The 23805-nt window shown below is 38.2% G+C and overlaps 1 protein-coding gene across 22 annotated transcripts in view; it reads left to right on the top strand.

Annotated features, from left to right (window-relative positions):
* Positions 1-23805, top strand: part of GPHN (gephyrin) — a 231005-nt gene that overhangs the window by 101637 nt on the left and 105563 nt on the right. For 16 of the 22 annotated variants that reach the window (XM_081020644.1, XM_081020624.1, XM_081020625.1 and 13 more), the window contains exons 5-6: positions 2326-2364; positions 17240-17334. The exons of 1 other annotated variant lie outside the window; for it this stretch is intronic. In XM_081020644.1, the coding sequence (XP_080876770.1) occupies positions 2326-2364; positions 17240-17334 (134 nt within the window). The remainder of the gene's footprint in view (positions 1-2325; positions 2365-17239; positions 17335-23805) is intronic. 5 more of the 22 variants (XM_081020627.1, XM_081020640.1, XM_081020632.1 and 2 more) reach the window with 1 other exon arrangement.

The raw sequence follows: 23805 nt of genomic DNA, 5'->3' as shown, positions 1-23805 counted from the left end.
TGGCCTCTCCATTGTGTAAAATAGCATTACTGTTGAAATACAACAGGGCCCACTATCTGCAGTTTTTTGAAACCATTAGTGGCATTTTTGTTCTGGCAGGCCTTCCCAGCTTTAAAAATGGGTCTTTACCATGAGTGTCTGCTATGTTAGCATTTTAATCTCCTTTTAAACATATTTGCCGTTTTTGTGTTTTTAACTGTTTTTAATACTCTTAGGTGTAAAATGTCTTGAGAGGGTTGCTTAGAAGCTGATTAACAAATCAATGAGGAGGAGGAGGCAGAGGAGGATACATTTTAAAGAAACATATGCTTAGTTATACATACTGCAATTGGACGTAAGCTTGGTTCATTTTATTAGTGGAATATGAATGATTAGAACCTGAATCCTAAATTCATTTATTTCAAAAAAAATTCTAGTGACTTTAATAACATTTTTGTGCCTTATGCTACGAAAGCTGCTACTTTCATATGTCTTATTTTTAGGCAAATTGATACATACTAGTATAGCATCTAGAACAGTGACTGTGATTCATGAGTTGATGCTCAATGAGAGAATTAGCTTTTGGTATGATAGTCTGTTAGTTACTTACATTTCTGTTCTCCTATGGGCTTTCTGTTTATGCTAGTTTTCCTTTCTAAGCGACTTTAATTTAGGTCACAATATGAGGTACAGCAAATGTGCCATCTTTTGTTAAATCAGAGTTATGGGATCCATTCATCCTCTTACTGTCACTACATTTATTAATGTCTGCATACACTTTCTAAAAATATCCTTTCAACACTTAAATCCATACTTGCTCTTATTTTGCTTTTAGTCATAAATCTTGTTCTTGGGTTCAAGACAGACTTATCTCCTGGAGTTTCCATCACTTAGCATTGAAATATATATTTTAATTCGCTTCTGCAGTACTTCTGTGAAGAAGTATTCTGAGAGAGGATCCCTGTCTTAAATGTAAAGTAATTGATGAATTATTCCACTTATGAACCATTGCTATATTATTGTATGGCAAACAGGATATGGCAAACATGATTCTTATCTTACAAAATTTTCATGTTCTTACATAATAAACTCCTAAGTAGTCTACTACTTCATCTGAATATGTACCCAATAGGCATACAACTTTGGTTTTTTGTATAAAGTACAGTGCATGGTACTTTTCCAGCTGTATTTCCTTGCCATACTGGACTAAATGTGATAGCACTACCATCACTTATTTATTTATTTATTTATTTATTTCCTATTGCACATTGGTGTGTCTGTTTGCACAGTTTTGTCTAATGAATACTTTCATGAAAGTATGTTGATCTATTTTTTTTATCTCTTAATTACATAAAATAAACTTAAACTACATTTCTGCCAACATATGTCTCATGCACTCTGTGTAATATTGCAGATATATACATTGTATTTGGAGAAAGAAAGAGACCTTAACTCCCAACAGACACACCAACTAAAGTTATCACCTAAAGAGTAGTTTTGCCAGGCATGTAGCTGAAACAGTCTCATTGATTCATAATCATACTGCCTTTCCAGAACAAAATGTAGGAAGAATGGATCATACTAGTGTGCTATAAATTAATATATGATATAACACAATCTTTAGCCTTCAATTTTCCACATAATGAACACCATTGAATTACTTTACTGATGGTTTTATGAGAATATTCACTAATAATATAAATATAATCAGATTTAAGGGTCCTTGTGTCCATTTCTGATTTCTGAGCATGACTTTGCTCAACTGTATGTGTGGCTCTTTGTGGGCGACCACTTAATGAAGGAATGAAAGCTCCCTGGTGTAACTAATTTTCTTAGGAAACTATTGTCCACCTAAATCCCACTCTGAACCTCAAACACAGATAAGTATTTCAAGAAATAAAAGGTAAATTTGAATTTAGAAGAAAGTGTTGATCCACTTAATGAGATCATTTTGTCACTTGCTACCATCTGCACAGTTCCTGTTTCTTTAAATCAATTCATTTTGAAAGGTTTTTTGATTTTGTGTGTGTGTGCCTGTACCTGTTCCCAAGAGAGATGCCCTCACGCTATATGTAGGCTCTATGTCGTCAAACTCTTCGAAGAAAACTAACTGCAGGTAAGTGATGTTGTTGTTTTTGTGAATAGAGGTGGGAGATTGTGATATTAAAATGCTGTGGGATTTTCAAACCTTTCTCAAATCTCAGAAAACGTTTGCATCTGGGAATGGGCAAAGGTTCTGTCCAGTTCTTGTTGTGCTCTAAGCACGTCACCATCCCTAAATTGACCTGCTTTTCCTTGAACCTGGGAGTCAGAAATCCCTTTTTCTCTTCTGTTTTTCTGCTGCAGAAATTCCCAACATTCCCATTTTGTGGGCTCCAGAGAGGGGTAAGCAACATCTTCAATCCCAGCCAATCATTTCTAATCCAGCTCTTTGCTAGTATTTTGGTTTGTTTTATTTTAAAATCATTTATTAGAAACAATTTTAGACGCGTTCCCATTTCTTTAATTTCCTTGTGGATTCTCATTCTTTAGTTTCATTTATAGGAGGGTCCCCAGGCCTCCCTCAGGCACTAGGGCTCAGCCTCATTTCCATTTGTGTGCTGTACTCTTGTGGATTTTCACAATACACTATGTTGATCTAATGCTGTTACTGGAAGATGAGCATCCAGATTCTGGGGTTCTTTCACTTAAAATATTCTTAGTTCCGAAAGAATAATGTCATCTCACTGCCCTGGCAATCTGTTCAAGAGCTTCTCTTTCCTCCTTGCCAGCAGCTTTATCTGATTATTCATGGGCACAGCCCTCTTCAAACTCTGCTTTTAAAAAATGATATGGCGCTCATTGCTTTCTTTCTGCTTTGTCTACTTGCTGGCTGCCTGGCATTGCAATATACTATTTTGCTGCTTGATTTCCTGGAATGGTCCTCTTCACCACTGACTGCGTGGCATAAGACTGCCCAAGGTACTGCCCATGTATCCTTGCTGCCATTTGTATATGACTGCTTATAGGCAGTACCTCCAACTGAACTTCTCTCTTTTCACTGGCTAGCATTTCTCCCTTGCTGCTGTGTGCATCTGCTGACTTCATGGAACTGCTGTTCTGATGCTTTGTGCACCTGCTGATTGATTGATACTGCTCTATCAACTTGTTGCCTGTTTTGTCTTTTCCCTCCTGCCTTGTCCGCTTGACCACTAGCTTACATATAACTTGTGCTGCCCTCGGACTCTGATTACACATCAGCATTGCTGTGTTTATGCAATCGTGCTCATCTGCTGATTGTTTGCCATTCCTCTTTTTGCTTCTTTACCGCTTACTCTTCCAAAAATCTAAGTAAAAATGTGAGGAAGTGAAAAATGCTCTGATTGGCTCAAACATGCCCTTATTCAAGCTCACATACCCACATTTTGTAAATGTATTCCTTTCTATTTTCATCAGAATACTCAATCTCAGCCTCTAGATAGATTGAGGGAGTCTGGATCTCATTTTTAGTCTTTTCTTCCATTATTTACCTCATAAAATGAAGATACTTTACAATATGCATAAAGATTAGTAGCAAGAACAATTTATGTTTATGAAGTGGTTCATACCAAACTTACAGAAATGATTTCACTATGGCTACATAACATAGTTAATTATTTATCCCATCATTTTATTGATAGTGAAACAAACTCAGGCAGATTAAAGTTGGATCTCTTGTTTCAGCAAATTAGACCATGATCATAAATGAGGGAAGGAATTGCAAGGGTGATGTTTCAATTACTTGATTCTGAGTTTGACTGCCTGTTAAGTGTACCCTAACTTATTTTGCAATGTTGATTTTAAAGAGTTAGGGAGACCAATAGGTAAACATATCTAGTTTACTTATTACAAGAGAGCAAAAAAGCCAGCTATATAACATACAAAACAAATGGCTATCTCACCATTACTAGATATGTGGCAGGTCATTCTGTTGTATGAAGGGCAAAGCTGAAAACATCACACTGTTGACTTAGCTGATGTGATTCCTCCAGCTTATTGTAGTCTATCCTAAAGAAAAAGTAGAAAAGATTCCATTTAATGTATTGATTTTATGGCAGAATTGAAGAGGTGGAGGTGTTGCTGAGCAAACCTTTGACCATCACATTCTATCTATAAAAAAGTTCTGAGGAGTCTGGCAAAAGATATCAGCTTTTTAAAAGACGGTAACTTTTTTCTTTTGAAAATATTCTTAGTGCAGTACCAAATGTATCCCAGCTTCAAATGTTCATTCACGGCACTATCACTTCTGTTATAAGTTTCAAAATCTAAGAACCTATGTTCTTAACTTCTACCTGTGTTCCACACAACCGACATAACTCATGTCTGTTGCTGATACTCTCTTTCCCATTATCACCTAACTTTAAAAAAACATTTCTGCAGCCGGCCAACTAACAGAGAATGTAGTTGAGACTTTAATGGCTTCACACTGAATGAACTAAAGTCTGAATTTTGTTAGAATTTGTGGAGCTTGCAGCACTGGGAAGGCTGGTTTTCTTGGAATATTGTATAGTTGCTTAAATTATAAGGAATTCTAGTGGAAATAGTAAGTTTTGCATGACTTCCTCTAATTTCCAGTCACTACTCTCTGCACGTTTTTAATGTCTTTGCTCCCTCCTTCATGCATTTTGAAATGACAACAAATTGTGTTGTATGGGACTGAGTGGCTCGTAGATAAATCCCCATTATCCAATTCTAACCGACATAAATTTTTGCTTTCCTACATCATGTAAAAGTTTAAAAGTATAACTGAAAGTGTTAGGTTTAAACTTTTCTAACATATACTATCCAATTCACTGCTTTTGTTTTTGTTTTTAAAGCCGGCAAACCTAATTGCAAATGGATTATTTGATACTCTTTCAACTGAAAATTGTAACTGCTGAAATATCAGGGGGGGATTTCGAAAGGAAGGTTACTAATAAAGTAGGATGGACTTTTCAGCTGAAATAGTGAATGATGCACACACATTCTAGCAACATAATAGCAATATTTGTTTCATTTTATGAAGCCTGTGATTTTTCACAATTAATGTAAACTTGCATTATTTTTATTTGCAACTTTACTCCCAATGTTATTATTTTTTCTTGACTGACATTCCTCGCATTCAAACTGAAATTCTATTCTTCAGTTTCTTCTTTTTTGAAAACTACTTTGTCTTGTGTGCTTATCAGTTTATAGCATTTTAATTTATTTTAGTCCATTGCCTCTTGTGTCTGAAGCCAAACTACAATCTTTCATTCAAAATAATTTTCGTTTGTTTTAGCATCTCTTCCAAGGAACTTTTTCTTATTATATTAACCAAAGTTTTTAATATTTTTTTAAGGCTGGTGGTTTTCTTATTAGTTTCTTGCAACCACAATTAAAATAAGGGTACCGAATTATTTGCAACATTTTGGTTTCCCAGAGTCCAACCAGAATTTCTTATATAATTTCTTATATAGACCTTTTCTTTCCCCCTTTTAAGAACACCCAACATGTGTATGCTATCTTGATCTAGTCTGGACATTTCAGCTGTTTTAGGTTCAGATTTTTAAACCCACACCTTTGAAATCCTAAAAAATAAACTTCCTAATTAAAACTCTCAGCTATATCTTTAGCCCTTATTGTTCTGTTATATTTTCCTTACAATAAGCACTTTGTCTTTTTGTCATGTAATCACAAAATATCCTGAGCTCTTTAGAATCACATGGCACCAGAGTTGTAGTTTTATTTCTCATTAAACTTAGAAAATTAATTTATACCTTTGAAACAGTTTCCATTTTGTATGTGGAAAATGTTTGTATCCTTGCTGGCATATCTATTGACAGTACAAAAATCTGATATCTGATCTTCATGAGGCTTCAAAGATTTAATCTTGCTGATATGTGGACTTCTGTGATTTTCTTTTAACCAAGTATTTATTAATTTATTCAAAAAATGAAATGATGTGTGATTCAGGGCATTATTTTTATCTGAGCCCTCCTCTACGGAATAGGATTTAAGAAATTACTTAGCCATACAGATTGTAGCAATAGGACCATTGAGGTCTTACAATATTTTTTGTAAGTTAGATAAAGGTAGAACATCAAATGTAGTCAGTTCAGTTTTTGGCCTCATAAAGATTGTTCTTTCCCCTCTAACCAGGTACATCTCATTTTGCCAAGTCATGACTTCTCTCTAGCAATGTGCTGCCTGCAAAGTTCATGGTATCAAAAGCATGTACATATTTTATCCAACATGTGTTGTTTTCAAAGTTTTAGACAAAGCATGCTTGAAGTTGTTGTTCTAGACAATTTTGTATCCATATTGCCTCCACTCAAACATGATAGTTGTGGTTACTAGAGTTGTTTTGCGTCCTGGTGGTGGTAGTTTTTGTTGATATCATTTGTAGTATTTTCATGGAATATAGGTGATCATTCTGCAAAGGTTTCAGAGATTTTTTTAAGCCTTTGAATCATCAGTGCAGCTTACTTTATACCATTGAAGTGTGGGTAGTAAAGTGGAAATAATACTGTTTAAAGCTGAACTTAAAAGTTCAGTATGAACAATCTTGTGGTTTTTTAAAAAAAAAACTATATTGACATCTCATATTAATAATAGGTAATTACTCATCACCACACAATATATATAGACCATATATATCCGCCCTCCCACCTGCTCAGTCACCAAACTGTCCAAAGGTAGTCAGAAGAAGGCCTCTTCAGATGAGAGAGTATCTGCAAACTCTCAACTAAGCCTCCCTTGCATACTATAGTAAACAGTGATGGAGAGAAGGATTATAATGCCAGTCGGAGAATCCCCAGCTGAGAAACTGGAGAATACCTAAAGCATTCCTTTTGTCCACAAAAGCAACCTAGCATTTGAGTAGTAGCAAATCACAGCTAAGAGGTATACTGATAATAAAGTTCTCAGGGTCACTTTACACATTTCAGAATTTATCACAACTGCAATCTATATACAGAAGGAATTTAGATAACATGCATGCAGATAATAGAGCAAAAAAACCTGAATGTGTGATCATCACACAACACGGTCGCCGCCTTGCCCTCACAATTGAGGCAGCCCAGGGCTGTGCAACATCACTGCACCATGCACACACACCCCACGACATGCACGCATGATGAAGGCATGCCCCACAGTGTGCGTGCACACCCTGCGGTTTGCTGTCACTCGCACAATCCGCAGGGCGTGCTGACGTGTCTTGCGGATGTCCCCTGGCTTGTGGGCATGACGTCAACACACCCCGTGGTGTGTGTGTGTGTGCAGCCGCCAGGAGGTGGTAAAGAATTGAAATACACCTGAAGTAGTGGAGAACCCACTCTGAATAAACTACGTGAGTTTTTAAACTATCTGAACTATAAACTATTCTAGAGGTTTATGGATTCATGTTTAAACTCTAATTGGCTTTAATAAACTTACTAGACCATGCAAAATGTTTGACCTACCAAAACAGACACAGCCCTAGTTTTTTATGGTGACCACTTAAGGGCATGAAAAACTGTTCTTCTTGCTTGCCTGACTGCAGAAACAGAACTTAAATAATACTCAGTTTTTTATAGGAAAGAATTATAAATTTATCTGGATTTCAGGCCTTATCAATTTATGTTACGTAGCACAGAATGTTCAACACAATGGGCTGTAGCCAATGTTCTTTGTCCACTAGTGTGAGGGCTTTTTTGCGGATGAGTTTTAATGTTGTGCAATACAGGAATCAAATGCAACAGTTGCTAGCAGAGACTCATTTCTTTTGCAAAATCTTTCTACATTCTGAAAATCACAGAAACAAAGTATGAATTATTTGCATTCCTTTTATTTGCCTCTCTAATGTTAAAGAGCGCTTGTACATTTCCCTGTTGGAAGTGGTACACATGTGAACATAATAGATTTTTTCCCCATAGGAGAGTTGTATAAGCATCTTTTCTCTACCAGATCCATGTTTGTGTATTTTATGTACTGTAGTTAAAACATTTCTGCACCACCTTTCAATTAAAAATGCCTAGGGTGGTTCACAATCACTCCCATTGTGTTTAAGGAAAAGAGCCAAAACAGAAAGCATACTTCAAATTTGAAATGAGTGTTAATATCTATAGACTTTCTAGGAATTACCTTTTATATTTTTCTGGCAAATCCAGCATTATTCATCATTGCATATCCACCTTTAGGTTTCAGGAATAAATGTATGTATTCTTTTAGAACTTAAGATCAGTAGCACCTACCTAACTATAAATCAAACACATATTTAGAACTATCCCCCTTTCACTTGATCTGTTTCACCTTTTTCTCAAAGATACTTGTGGGTTTTGTCTAAGGTTTGAAATGACTTTAGTCTCTTTTCCTAGAGTGTTCTATTTTTGAAACAGAAAATGATAAGAGCAGTTACTATTAAAATATTTTTTGTGCCTTTAGTGACTTGTCTTTTGCGCTATTGTACTTCCCCTCCCACAGTTTTTAGTTTTCTGTAGTTCAAAACTCTTTCCACAATTCACCAATAAACTTGTTCCTTCCCATTGTCCACATTGTATTGATATATTATGATTCCGCCTTTTTCTACATGATTATTTTTGGTGATATATGGTTCTTTGACATCTCATTTACATTAGATGCCATTATGTTATTTCCAGATAATGTTTGCATTTGTGCAAAAGATAATTGTGCATTCTGTAGTAATTTTATACTTAAAAAAATAACTCATTGTATATGATCCTGACCACCTTGAGTGCAAATGATTCCCATAGGCAAAATGGAGCCTATGCATGCAGACAGAGTGAATGGCCACTAGGGAAATGTGTAGCCTGTGTGGATTGGAGCATGAGTCATTTGGCTGAGGGTTGGATGAAGGTATGTGACAGGTAAACCAAGACTTTCTCTTGATGGCCGGTAGTGGCGCCTGCTCATGAACCTGTATGTGTTAGTGTATACAAGCAACTAGGGTAGGGAATGGAAGGGTAGGGTTCTATTAATTTTATAGGAACCTCACCCCATGCTACATTTGTGGGGAACTGAATTGGTCCCCAGTATTTTTAAGAATTTCCGAAATGTGAAACTACTGTGATGCTAATCAATTTGCGCTATACAGTTGCAAAGGACATTGCCTCAGTGGCATCTGTAGTTCAGGGATTGTACTCAGTACATTTGTGCAACAGACAGAGGAGAAAAGCCTGTGTAAAGTTTTGTTCAGCTATATGTCAATGAGCCACATTGTAAGCAATGACAGTTAAAGCAGAAATACCTAAAATACACTATTTGATTGAGGTCACATAATGACATTATTATCATCAAACCTTAGCATTACCAGTCTTTACTTGTAACTCTTCTAAACTGGCTGTTAAGTAGTAGTTGCAATTTCACAGCTTGCTCACTTTCTATACTCATTATGTCTCAGTCTCTTCATTCAGTATCTCAGTTCCCCTGCAGTGTATTCAGTTCTTCTGATCTCAAACTTTCCTCTACTTTTGTTTCATGTAGTTTAACAAACTAACTGTGTAAGATACAATTGGTTGCTAAGTCTATGAAGAAATTGGAGCACAGATTATGTAAAGTAGTTAATCAAATAGAACTTAGGCACCATATTTCAAGTTTTTGTGTATTGGCACAGTATTAATATAGTGACTCACATATCCCTCTGGTAATTTATATGCAGATAAATAAATGAACTTGTTAAGACTGGAGCTAGAAGCAGAGGCAAATGCTTTATCTTCTACCCATCCTTGTCCACAGTGTTCTGTAGTGAAAGTCAAAATGATGGATAAAACTATAGCATTTGACAAATTACTAATAGAAAACCAGGTGAGTATAATTTAGAGTAACAGACACAGGCCACTGATTGGAATACTATCAGTAATCTACAATGTGTATCTTTATAAGGTATAAACTTGGGAGATTAAAAAAGAACATGATGTGAACATATTATCTGGCACATGCAAAGAATGAGCAAGCTTTTCTTAGGAGGGTCTGGTACTAGTAGAAGAACAGTTTCCTCACCCAGTTCTCTTATCGCCTTCATTTTACCCCATCTTTATGTATGCAAGGCCTTTGTGAGTTCCTGTTTTCTCTGTAGTGCAGGCAGTCAATAGGCTAACATTAACCAGTTCCTATCTGTACCCCTCTACATTTTGCAGAGCCATTCCCTGTGTAACTGTTTTCATGTCCTCAACCCAATGCGCTACACCAAAATTATGTTTTCCTGATCTCAGGGGTTGCCCTGGATGAGTTTTTTCCCCCTTTTATTTTTAGAACCCTACCTCAAATTAAGACCTTTTAACATCAATTAGTTGTCCAACTATTTGATTAATGTGATGTCCATGCAGTCTTTTTGTACCTATGGAACTTCTCATTCTGATTTACCAGGACTGAGATGTGTTTAGTTGGAATTTTGCTACTTTTTATTGTGTCAGCCTTTTTTTGTGAAATAAAGCACCAGCTTTTGTGGGTGAAAGTGGATAATTCTGTTTTGTTAAGGGGCAATAATACCTAACTTCTTCCAAAGGACATCCTTTAGAGATCTGGCATAAGAATAATTATACTACAGGACAAAGATACAGATACCTCCTCTACAGTCACTATATTTAATGTCACATATAGGATAAAATTGCTTATCTGAGCTTGCTGTACTTTCCATTTTTAGTCTTCCATAGCCTATACATATTTAATAATTGCAATGCCTGCTAGCTAAGGCTATTTGTCAAGGTCATTTTTTTCCTGACTTGAATTCTATTGAAGGGCTCCCTGGGCTGCAGGATCATTGTTTATGGAGCTCTTTTGCATCTTGTACTAGCACCCTCTTCAAAGTGTCATTCTGCTCAAGGACAAAGAAGAGGGATCTTACTACATAAATTAAGGTAGAAGTGTTTGTGAAAAGCTCAGAAAAGCATTTCATTACTTGAAGAGTGAGGAATAATATCCTTGTATGTGCATTACAAATTATGTGTACAGTGTATTGTTAAATCCTTGTTTAGACCAGGTTTGGTTACCTACTGGAGCATTCTGAGGCCAGATAGCTGCAGTTCATGTAACTGATAATTAGGAAATTCAGAACCCCATTAGTACATAATATATAACAGATGTATGGATATGTTGTTGTTTAATTTACAAATTGCCTTTTACATGCAACTCAAGGCAATGTCACTACATACAATTAAAAAAGCAATCTAAAATAGTTTTTTAAAAAACATTCAGCACAAAATTTAACTAAAGCTGGGTTTAAAACAATACAAAATGAACACATAAAGCAGAGATCTTTTCATTCAGGTGGAAAAGCTTGTTGAAACAAAATTGTCTTCGGCTGCAAAGCTTACTCAGAAGTCTTTCATACTTGTCAGACTCTGACAATTCATGTAAATACATTTTGTATCTTGTTAAATTTTGGATTTTCTCAGTAGGCTCTGAAGCAAAGTGTGAATTCTTTCCATTTTGTGTAGTGCCTCCTTGTGATAGCATGATTGGATCAAATCACTTGATCGTCATTCTGGGGACCCTAAGGAAGGAGCTTACATGCCAAAAAAATTGCTTTCATCAACAATTATCATTAAATAGATAAAATCCAGAGTAATTTTTCCAAAACCCATGGGCAGAGTGTTTCAGTGAACTAGCTTGGGGAAACTGCATCTGAGAGCTATTTGTAGCCTGTGAAAAATCATATAACAAAAGATCCTCATAGAACATCTGTGCTGCAGCCTGACAACACCACAGGAGACCACAATTGATGGCAAAAAAAATTGCCTGAATAAACCTGGTACCATATTATTTCTTATATATGCAGATCTTCTTTTTTCAAATATAGATGAATTGTACATTTTTTTAAAGTTGCCTTTTGAGACTATATAGTGGGATATTCTAAATACATGCATACATGCAAGTTTAGAGTGGAATTCAATATTGTGCCATGATGAACGCCCCATTAGAACAAGCATTGCAGCTTTCTGGATGGAGTGATACCCCTCTTCTCCCACTTTGTGCTGTTCTGGGGGTTATTTTGATCCTCCCCTAGCCAATTTTGGGGGCACTGGGGAGTGTGTGGGAGGAGAGGGAGGAAAGCCCTGGTTTTTTTAAAAAAGTAGAAGCCCTTGCACAGGGCTTCTTCTGATAGGATTCATTCATTGTAAATCCCACCCTTAGTCTTTAACTAAACTTCTGCTACAGGATTCCTTTAAAAATGGCAATTCTTCCTTAATGTGTGTAATAAAATTTCTTAGATAGAATATTAAACATGTCTCCTACTCATGTTCCCACATTTTACGGTTGTACCAGAAAACAGAAAAGTTGGAAAAGGTTCAGAAAAGGACAACTAAAATGATCAAGGAGTTGGAGTGAAATGAGGCAAAGTTACATTTTTTTTAAGGGGGAGGGAGATGACAGAGGTCTAAATTTATGCATTGTCATATAGAGCTAGTCACCATCCAAGGAGGCTCAATGTTGGAAAGTGCAGGATGGACAAAATGAAGTACAGTCAAACCTTGGTTCCCGAACACCTCCATTTTAGAATGTTTCGGCTCCTGAACGCCAAAAACCTGGAAGTAACTGCTCCAGTTTTTGAACAATTTTCAGAAGCCAAATGTGCTACGCAGCTTTTGTTTTGAGTTTCCCTATTGTATTGAGGCTTCCGCTTTCAGTTTTCGGTTGTCGAAGATTTCGGAAGTCGAACAGTCTTCCGGAACGGATTATGTTCGACAACCGAGATTTGTACAGTGGTACCTCAGTTTAAGAACAGTCCTATTTGCGAACGATTCGGTTTATGAACTCCTCAAAACCGGAAGTAGTGTCCCGGTTTGAGAACTTTACCTCCATCTAAGAACAGAATCCGAATGGTGGAAGGGCACCGGCGACGGGAGGCCTCATTAGGGAAAGCGTGCCTCACTTTAAGAAAGGTTTTGGTTTAAGAACAGACTTCCGGAATGGATTAAGCTCGTAAATCAAGGTACCACTGTACTTCTTTAAACAATGCATAGTTAAACTACAGAACTCTCTCCCACAAGATGTAGAGATAGCCACCAACTTGGATAGTTTTAAAAATGCTCCCTGAGGGGAGTTGAAAAAGAAGCAGCTTTGAGAGTTGCCACCATCCAGCTCCCAGAGTGACCCTCCTTCCCCCAACTGCCACCATAGTGGCATCTGAAGGATCATCTTGCCCTGAGGGGAATGAGAAGAAGCAGCAACAGCTTCTTCTAACACATACATCCCTAGCATTTGGCCATTCTTTAGCCCTGCCAATAACAGCATTGCCTCCACCAGTAAACTAGTCAGGAATTAGTTGCATCTATTAATGATAGCATCTACCACCTCTGTTTCTCTCACAGAACTCCCAGTATCTTCCTGCCTCAGTTTGTGGGATGTCCACAAAAACAGATTCCTTCAACTGTAGCTGATTCCCTTTCTCCTCTGTTCCTTTGCCTCTTTTCCACATTTGTTGCTTTCTTTGGCTTAGTCAGAAACTACAATTACAGTGGTACCTCGGGTTAAGTACTTAATTCGTTCCGGAGGTCCGTTCTTAACCAGAAACTGTTCTTAACCTGAAGCACCACTTTAGCTAATGGGGCCTCCTGCTGCTGCCGCGCCGCTGGAGCACGATTTCTGTTCTCATCCTGAAGCAAAGTTCTTAACCCGAGGTACTATTTCTGGGTTAGCGGAGTCTGTAACCTGAAGCGTATGTAACCTGAAGCGTGTGTAACCCGAGGTACCACTGTAGTGTGTAATTTTTGAAGAAATCCTTTATTTCAGAATCATCATAGGAGGTTGCCCCCTGCCGCCACCGTTGAGTTTTACATCAAGATATTAAGGGGAAAGCACCATCTGCAAAACAAATGGTAGATTATGGCTTAGATCCAGAGTCTCCTTCTTATCTGTGAAACTTACACTACTTGGAACCATAACATTTTCCTCTGTATTCTTCACTTTCCAAATCCTGCTGTCTTTTCTGTCCTTGGATTGCTCAAACCTGTCTCATGTGCTTTCAAACTTTTCTTATTGCATCTAGCTTTTCATTTCAGCCTGCTAGATCATTCCACGCAGTGGAAGCTCAGTTCATAGAGCACGAGTCTTAATCTCAGGGTTATGGGTTCAAGCCATTGGGCAAAAGATTCCTGCATTGCTGCATTGACTAGATGACCCTTGTGGTCTCTTCCAACTCTATAATTTTATAATTCTCTGTAGATAATTGCATTTTGATGATTCAAATTATGCAATTTACTCCTTGATGTCATTTTCATACTTGTAATAATAAACAAAATCATTTTGAATTGAAATTGGGCCCTTGTGGTTCATGTTAACTGCCCCTGGTAATACAGGGGCCCCTTCTTTTCATAGTATGCCACAGGTCTTAATCCAAAATCACAAAATACCATAAATTCATGGTAATACACATACAGTGGTACCCCCGGTTACGAACGGGATCTGTTCCGGAGGCCTGGCCGTATCCTGAAGATTTTGTAACTGGAGGACCACTTCTGCACACGCGTTTGCCGCGTTCGCAACCCGAAAGTTACGTTACCCGAAGCAGGTCCTACTTTATGAAAGTTGGCTATGGGAAAATTCACTTATCTGAACACTAGGAATTAGTACCCAAACCTCACTATACAAAGCACAGATTCAGATTTTTTTACTTCCATAGTTAGCTGCGGGAAGGGGAGCACTAGACAAATCAGAGAGCTTTTTTCTGAGGTTTCTTGGGGAGGGGTTTTTTTGGGGGGGGGTCACAATTCTGTGGTCAGGAGCACATTAGATTTCCCCCCCCCCATAGGAATCAGTAGAAATTGTCAACTCATTACGCAAACGCTCGCCTAATGATTGATGTCATTGGCATGTCATTGCCAGTGGTATTAGGAAGTCAGAAAGCCAAGTCAGGCCATTGGTCTGTCTAACTCAGTATTGCTGACTAGCATTGTCTATCCATGGCTTCAGGCTAGGAAAATTCCAAGCCCTATCTGAAGATGTCATAATTTGAGCCTGGAACCTTCTGCATGTAAAGCAAATGCTCTCCCACTGAGCCACAGCCCAAATATAGCATATTATATGGTCTATAAAGTTCTAATTTCCACAGGGTAGGCCTACCTTTGAGAGCATTACATGTGAACTGGGTCTTAGAATCTCGTTAGAATTTCCCCCCTAAAAATGTTAAGTAATTCAACAACTTGCAATTTCTCTACCTCCCAAACAAGTGAAACAGCTTAAGTTTATGGTCTTAGGGGAAAGACACCATTTTCAATATCAAAGAGTAATGAACTGAAACATAGGAACACTCACAGTTTGGAAATGACCTCATATATTTCATGCAGGAGAGAGCTAGGATCTGGCTGCTTAAGTATGCAACATAGGGCAGAGGTAATACAGTCCAGAAACCTGGAGCAAGGGGAGAGGTGTCAGAGTGAACCTCAGGATGACTCATGCTGCCTACTTTCTGTTTGGGCTGCAGCCAAAAAATGTCCCTCCCACACAGATGACTCCAGCACATAAGTAGTGGACTTCCCCCTTAGTCCAAGAGATAGCTAATTATATTTGCCTTTACCGGGGAGAGGAGAAGCTAACAGGCCACCAGAAGTTTAGCTTTAAAGCTTAGGCTTGAAGAAAACAGACTCACCACAAGGGATGGAGTTAGACGTCTTCACTCCTGAAACCAAGTACAGTGGTGCCCCGCAAGACGAATGCCTCGCAAGACGAAAAACTCGCTAGACGAAAGGGTTTTGCGTTTTTTGAGTCGTTCTGCAAGACGAATTTCCCTATGGGCTTGCTTCGCAAGACGAAACGTCTTGCGAGTTCTTGCGAGTTTGTTTCCTTTTTCTTAAAGCCGCTAAGCCATTAATAGCCGCTAAGCCGCTAATAGCCGTGCTTCGCAAGACGAAAAAACCGCAAGACGAAGAGACTCGCAGAACGGATTAATTTCGTCTTGCGAGGCACCACTGTAGCTTTATCCACTTTGCTCCTTCCTGCCCAATTGCTGGTTTGAGCTGAAGATTTGTTTAGAAAACCAGAACACATAAGCATCTGATAGTTGTATTTAAGTGTTTTTCTCCTTTTCTTCCTTTGTCCCTTCAGTCCATAATTTTCTATCTACCGTATTCCTGTATTTGATAAGAGTTTGGGGTTTGACTGGTCAAGGATAATTTTAACCTTCTTTGAATACATTTTATTAAGTTTAGGTTTCATTTTAAACCTAGCTTTTCTTTTCTTTTAGAAGTTTACTGCAATTGAAAATATACTATTATTTCAATTCTAAGAACTACCCCATATATTTTCTTACTGTTTCTGACATCTCTGTTGGAAGTTGTAGTTCCTTAATTGAGGAATTTCTTATGCAAAGTAGGTGGCAAATGTTACTGTAGCATGCTGATGATATCTTAGCTTCTAAAGTGGAAATATAGCAGGTTTGAAAACCATTGATTGCAAGTCATGGATGGAAGACATGCATTCTTGGCAAAAGATAGTAACCATTTTGAAAGGTTATATAAGTCATTACCTTTCATTAACCATATGCACTGTTAAGGTTACTTAGATTTCTGTGAGAAATCTACTGGGCCAGGTAAGGCTATAAGCAAATCAAATCTATTATTTGCATGGCTTAAGTATTTTGTGGCCAATGGTTGTTAACCATTCGCAAACTAAATGTCATGTTAATTGAGCATCCTTATAGTTACATAGACTTACTTTTGCATAAACAGATACGTTGGCCTCATTCATATGTCACATTAGTTTAAAACAAGCTATGGTTTCATGTAAGCATACTGGTGCATACTGCTGAGAAGTTATTGTGCCTCTTCTCCCCCACGTCCTGCTGCTGCTGCCACTCATGCAGTGCTATTTTTCTAGAAAAAGAGGTGCCGGAACTCGCCATTAACACCTCCCTTGTTCTCTTATTATGGCTATGGCACTGACTTGAGAAACTTGAGTCAAGGTTTGGAGTTTGGCTTGTTTCCTGGTGACAGAACAGCAGGAGAGGAACAGAGTGAGAACTTTTCAACAGCATGCATTAGTTCACTGCATTAAACAATAGCTTGTTTTTAAACTATGGTTTAATTTGATGTGCAAACCTGACTAGTGTATGATCAGCAGAAAGTCCTAGAAACTGTAGTGGAATGTAATGCAAGCTTCCACAGAAGCTAATCTTAGTGGATGAGTGTTTACTGGTTATATGCCCTGAGTCTGTAACATTCACTACTGAAATTCATGCTACATAGTCTTCAGGAAAAGGACGGAGATTTCAGTTTTTATTTAGTTTTATATTAATTTTACTTTCTTTTTGTTGTTTTCACTCAGTCTGCTGTTTAATCTTTGATTACAGGCTACTAAAGAAGTAATAGAACGAGAGGCCCCAGGGATGGCCTTGGCAATGCTGATGGGATCACTTAATGTTACACCTCTGGGCATGCTCTCTAGGTAAGAATATTAACAAAAATACCATGAATTATTTCTCTAGAAATATTTAAGGTGGTGTAATGGTTGCATTGAGCAATACATTAATACTTGGCCCCTTCATCATTTTCAGATTCAGGTAGATACACTTTTTTGAGGCTCCTGATTTATCCTTTTGGGACCTCTGGCATGTTAATAGGCCAGCCAATATTTGAAAGTACTTTAGAAAATGAGTTAATGGTTTCAGTGTTTTAAAAAGCAGGTATCCACGCCAGATCAATTTTACGTAGGGGGACAAAGAGGATGTGGGTGGATGCCACCTACAAAGAAAAGTTCATTTTCAAAGTCACATATCAGTGAATGGCATGGGATAGGCTATTTTTAGGCTAACTGTCGCATTTCTGAAAGTGATGAACTGATTTAGACATACTGTACACCAAGATGAAGGTAAACAGCTGTGCTACCAAATATATAATAGCTGTAGTAGTCTTACATTTTAAGGGTGAAGTGCCATAAGGGCAATAGCAGTAAGCACACTGGAAATTGGCCAAAACATGGCTTTGGAAAACAGAACTGTTTTAACCATCCCACACAGCTATTTCAAGTCTACTATATATTTAGCAGCCAACATTTTTCCTATAATTGCACTGAATGTCTAAGTCAGATAGATACTTACAAAATTACAGTGAATAGAAGACACAGCCATACCTCTTACAACAGTTACAAGACAAAAAAACCACATGAAATAAAATAAACAGCATATAGATACTAACTTCAGTGTTCCTGACCCATGTCATCAAAGCTGCTTCTTCCTAATAAAGGTAACAATTATGTACAATACTGACTTGCCAAACTGAGGCACATGGCCTATGGAACATGAACAAACCATTACATTTTATTTAAAAGTGATTTCCTGGTTATTGTGGGAGGTGATGTAAGCTGGGTAATTTAGAAGAGGGTTTATTCTAGCTAGGAGCTGCAGGCCTACCTTACTGTGAGTTCTCCTTTTCATATTTTTACCTGCTTTCTCCTAAAATAAAACTTTGATGGAGTTTTGATGCCTCTTGTTTGAAGCTTAAAGGAGTCAGTGTGAACTTCGTATGTTTTGCAAATGGCAACAACAAAGGTGCACTATGTCATTCACAACATCTAACAAGTCAGAGAAGCTGCTAAATTTTGCTAAAAATGATAATACCAATAATGTGTAATAGATTGGCCAGGTTTTCTGACCACATAGCAGCTTGAACTGCTGGACAGCATATTATTACTTATACCTCACCCATCTGACTGGGTCTTCTAAAAGTTGTATAGTTATTTATCTCCTTGATATCTGATGGGAGGGTGTTCCACAGGAAGGGCCCTACTGCTGAGAAGGTCCTCTGCCTGGTTCCCTGTAGCTTCACTTCTCACAGTGAGGGACCTGCAAGAAGTTCCTTGAAGTTGGACCTCCGTGTCTGGGCTGAATGATGGGGCTAGAGACGCTCTTTCAGGTATACAGGGCCGAGGGAGTTTAGGGCTTTAAAGGTTAGCATCAACACTTTGAATTGTTCTCAGAAACGTACTGGGAGCCAGTGTAGATCCTTTAGGACCAGTGTTATATGGTCCCAGTGGCCATTCCCAGTCACCAGTCTAGCTGCCACATTCTGGAATAGTTTTAGAGAACTTAAATGCTCAGTTGTGACAATTCGAACTTTGTAATCTGAACAATTTATATGAGAATTATGGAAATCTTGAAAGGGATCACAACAGGACATTGCACCTGGAATTATTCACCATCTTGTTACTATAACTCACAAATTTATGTTCACACAAGTTGGTGTCATTTCAGATTATTACATTGAAGTGTATTCTACAAAGGTTGCCACACAATCCCCTCAAATGTATTTGAAGGGGCCAATACAACTCGGTGGGGTGCTTGATGTGCAGCTACTGCAGATATGGAGATAATGTATTACCATGGATGAAAATTTTGCTAATCTAGCCCACTTTCTGTCTGATGTTCTCATAAGAAGAGGTGTAGACAGCTGGTGACATCACCAAACCCGATGAGGATTGATCAGCCAAGAGAGACTGTTCCAATCTTTCAGTATGTTGTGGAGGATTCTACTGTTGCACTTCCTGACCACAAGAGCAACTGAAATCTAACAACTTGAAAATGAAGGTGCTTTCAAATACAATTGCACATCACTGCCAAAACTCTTTTGAAACATATAAAGAACTTGCTAAGCTTCCATGGCCTAACAGGCTGTGGCATAGTATCATCTTGCAATAGCCATGGAAAGATGCCCTGCTGGAAGATATTGTTTTAAAGCAACCTCATCACTTATATTGGATGGGATCAGTGTTACTTAGATACCAATAAACTTCTGTCATGGAATCCTAGAATTGTAAGAGTTGGAAGGGACCATGATGGTAATGTAGTCCAGCCCCCTGCAATGCAAGAACCTCAACTGAAGCATGCATGACAGATTGCCATCCAACTGCTGCTTCAAAACCAAGTCCACCATCTTCGGAGGGAGTCTGTCCTGCAGCTCTTACCATCTAAAAGTTCTTCCTAATGTTTAGCTGATAGCAAAAGCAGGCCCATCTATATATGACTTGGCCAAAAGGGGTTTGGTAGACACTGTAAATTGGGAGTGCTTGCAAAGGCCCTTGCACAGCACTTCCCAAGTTCCCAACAACCGTTTGTTGGTCACTTGGGAAGTGCTGCTCAATGAGCTTTGCAAAGCCCTGTACTTGGCAAGTGATGAACTCAGGGCTTGCAAAATGCTTTGCTCAGAGCTTCTGAAGCACCTGGCAACCAGCTGGCCAAGCCTTGACATTTATGATGTCAGGTGCAAGGCAGGTGGATGTGGCTTGGCCAAAACAGCCTTGCGGCCAAATGGGGAGGCCTCATTGTCCAGATTTGACACATGGACTGGAAGTTCTCTCCCCACATCAGATTATAAGAACTAACGTTTAAAATGCTTGAAATAGCTATGTAGAATGGTTAAACAGTACTGCATTTTGAAAACATGTTTTGGCTACAGATTTCCAGTGCTTTTGTTGCTTGAGACCTTATAGCACTTCACCCTTCAAAGATAAACCTTTGCTGTCAGCATATGTTTATTAGCACTGCTCCTTACCTTTTTTGTGTATAGTGTCTTTTAGATCTACAACAGTTTTTTCCAAAAATAGTGTAACTTGTCACTCTATGTACAGTTGAACTGGCATAGGTGTCTAATTCTTAAAATGCTAATATTGATTTAAGTTTTAAAAAATGACATTTTGATTGGTTAGTATTGGTAAAAATTAAAAATGACATCAAGGTGTTTGGTAGGGGAAAATCTGGTTAAGGATCTTATTCTGAAACTTTCTTGTGAATCTGCATGTATAAAAACATTGCACTTTTATACACTACTTCAGCTGATGCAGAGAAATGCTGACTTGCCTAAGGCTGTCTAGTGAATTAATGGCTGCTAGCAACTTCTTGGCTTGTTCTTTCATTCAGTAGCCCTGCTCACCTAGCAGAGATTTTCTTATCATGGACACAATCCAGAAAAGGACTGTATTGTAAGTTTCCCCTGAAATAAATTAACTTCTAATGTAGTCATACTTTAAGATGGCATGAAACTTGCTCATTAATTAGCTTGTAAGCACTATTCAACAGAGAACATACTTTAAAACGGTTCCTATAAATATAGAAAATAAATAAAAATGAATAATTTAGTCATAATAAAATAAATTATTTATAGTCATATTGCTAGTCCCAAAACTAGCAAAGAACAAAGCTTGGTACATATCCCTGCATTTTTATGAGAATTTTCCTCTCACTTTGCCTCCACTAAACTCCCAGCTTTCTTTATAACAACTGCTTTATAACAACAATAAGAGCAGTTGCTAAGAAGGGATTATTTTTTTAATGCCAGAGGCTGCATAAGTGGTATGCACATGTGTTGTCGTCGTCATGGGATTGTGGCCTGTCTGTACATGACACAGGTATAACTGACTTGGTTCATGTTTGTGAGATCTCAAGGAAATTCACTTTACTAAGTATTTGTTAGAACAGTCTTCCCCAGCCTAGTGTCCCCCAGGCCCTGATGTTTTTGGCTGCTACAGATTCCATCAGCTCCAGCCAGCCTAGCCAGTCATCAGGAATGATGGGAGTTCATCATTCAAACCATCTAGCACCAGATTGAGGAAGTCTGTATTAGAGAAAATTAATACTGTGCCTCTCTTGAGTTGAACATAATTATGATGGGGTGGGGGAACAGAGATTAGGTGGTCACATTTAGCTTTCAAGATGAATTGTAAAATGAAATACTTAAGTATAAATAATTCAACAAGAACACATTATGAGTGTTCTATAAAAGTTAGTGTTTCTGCTCTTTCCATGGCAAAGAAGACTGGCAAATAATGTTGTTCATTGGGTTTCTTTCCTATCATTATTTTATTGTATTTCTAATTTCTGCAGTTAAAAGGGGGAAATGTTAAATGAATTAAAAGTAGACTCATTTCCAAAACTAGACAGTTCATTGTACCATTCAGGCATTGGATTTTCTTTATTCTCCTCCTTGCCGCCCAAGTGGCAGTGACATTGTCATTGTGTATGAATGTGATTGGGATTGTGCGTAATGTGTCCGTTAAGCAGCTTAATTAACTGTAAATCTCGTAAGACTTTGAAATATCACTGAGGAACAAAGACTATTCTGGAAGTACTCTAAAACGGGGGTGGGCTTTAAACACAGATCTGCCCATATCACATAGAGGAGCCAATCTGTGGAGCCTTTGGAGTTGCCTTGCATATTCTGCCCGTTGGCCTTGCTCACTCTCATGTGATGTTAGAAGGCAGAGAGTTCCCATTGTCACATGGACGGGCAATTTTCATGGGAATGGCAACTAGAAAGAAGCTAACCCTCACCTGTGCATTGCCACCCCCACCAACAATTATATTTGCACAGCAGTTAAACAGAAAACGCTCCTATTGATGCCCACGGGAGTTTTCTCCCTCTAAGCTTAATTGCCACAGGCAGGGGGGATAGAAGGGGGAGGAGAACAGAAAAATGGGATGATGGGGAGAATGAAATGGTTGTAGGGAATGTGGATGGATTTGCGTGTGTATGAATACAGAGATGGGAGTGAAGGGTGTACTTGTGTAAATAAGAGTAGCTGTGTGAGAGGGAGACGAAAACAGTATGCAAGGTGGTGATGACCTTAAATTTAAATAAGTTCCCCCCATATATAAAGAGAAGGGGTACCTCTTTTTTAAAAAGCAAAGGGGTGCATGGGTGAGGAGTACAAAGCCTCGCCTTGTTGCTTACCTCTCCACACTCCCTTTCTCCAAGTCCTTTTCTCCCGACCAATAATACTTCTGAAAGCGGAACCCTGCTAAGGAGGAAAATGGGGTTGGGGGAAGAGATTGCAGGAAGGTGATTATGTGAAGGGAATACACTGATATATTACTATCATGTCTAGTTCAGGCTTGAGACTTTGCTACTGAATGGTTACCAAAGCAGTTACTGTATTTCTGATAGTTATTTTAACTTTGCTTGCTTTGTTGCTAATGTGTTTGATACACTTACTAGGATGAGGAAAATGACACAAATCTGCTTCACAGATGTCAAATGGCATTTCCTTCTTGAATCCCTAACTATAAGAAAGTATTGCACAAGCCTGTTTGGAATCCATCTTCAAGGTCTATGCAGTTTCTGTTTGTAACTTGAGGCTGTGTTTACTCAGCTACTTTCCTTCATGTGATTTCAGCTTAACATGCTTGTTCAGTAAGACTGTTCAATTACTGTGTTGAGGCAGCTCCAATTGCAAAAATTGCTTCTGAATGTATTCGCTTCAAACGAAGCAGTAGTGAAATGGTGTGCTAAAATACACTTGGTGATCATGTAGCAATACATGGTAGAAAATATCTATTCTATATGAATCAGTACTTCACCTGCCAGTGTTTCCCTTACTCTGTTCTTATGAGGTGTTGTTTCTAGACCATTATTACTATTCTGGCCTAACCACTTTTGTTAAATTATCACATGGTGCTTTTTGTATACAAATAGTGATTAGATTCTATATCTAAGTCTATATTAGACCTAGATTCTTCTGAATCTGAAACTTTTTAAACATTTTGAGTTATGATGGTGGTTATCCACCAAATCTACATTGTTATAAATTAGGGGTGTTTCAGTGGCTGTCCTGAGTGGTACTAATTATGATGGAACTAATCTACACTCATTGAATTTTCACAAATAGCCCATCTACTAAAGGAAGTTATCAGCCTTAGAACATGATGCTCCAGCTTTGTGAGTTGAAATTAGGAACATAAGGTTCCTCACATATGTGTACAGGAGATGTCAATGCAAAGTGGAGGGGGGCTAAGAGATAAGTGTAGCTTCTGATGGAGTGGCGTTTTGCAAAGAACACAAGGGTGCTGCTGAAAATAGCAACCACAAATAGAGTCTTCCCCCTTCCCCTGTACCTTCTAATTCAACTTCCTATGTGATCTGTCATAAT

This window comes from Podarcis pityusensis (genome assembly GCF_964106645.2).
Source record: "Podarcis pityusensis genome assembly, chromosome: 1".
NCBI classification, from domain to species: Eukaryota; Metazoa; Chordata; class Lepidosauria; order Squamata; family Lacertidae; genus Podarcis; species Podarcis pityusensis.
The sequence above is the reverse complement of the archived record's forward strand: the minus strand, read 5'-3'. Positions and strand labels throughout refer to the sequence as shown.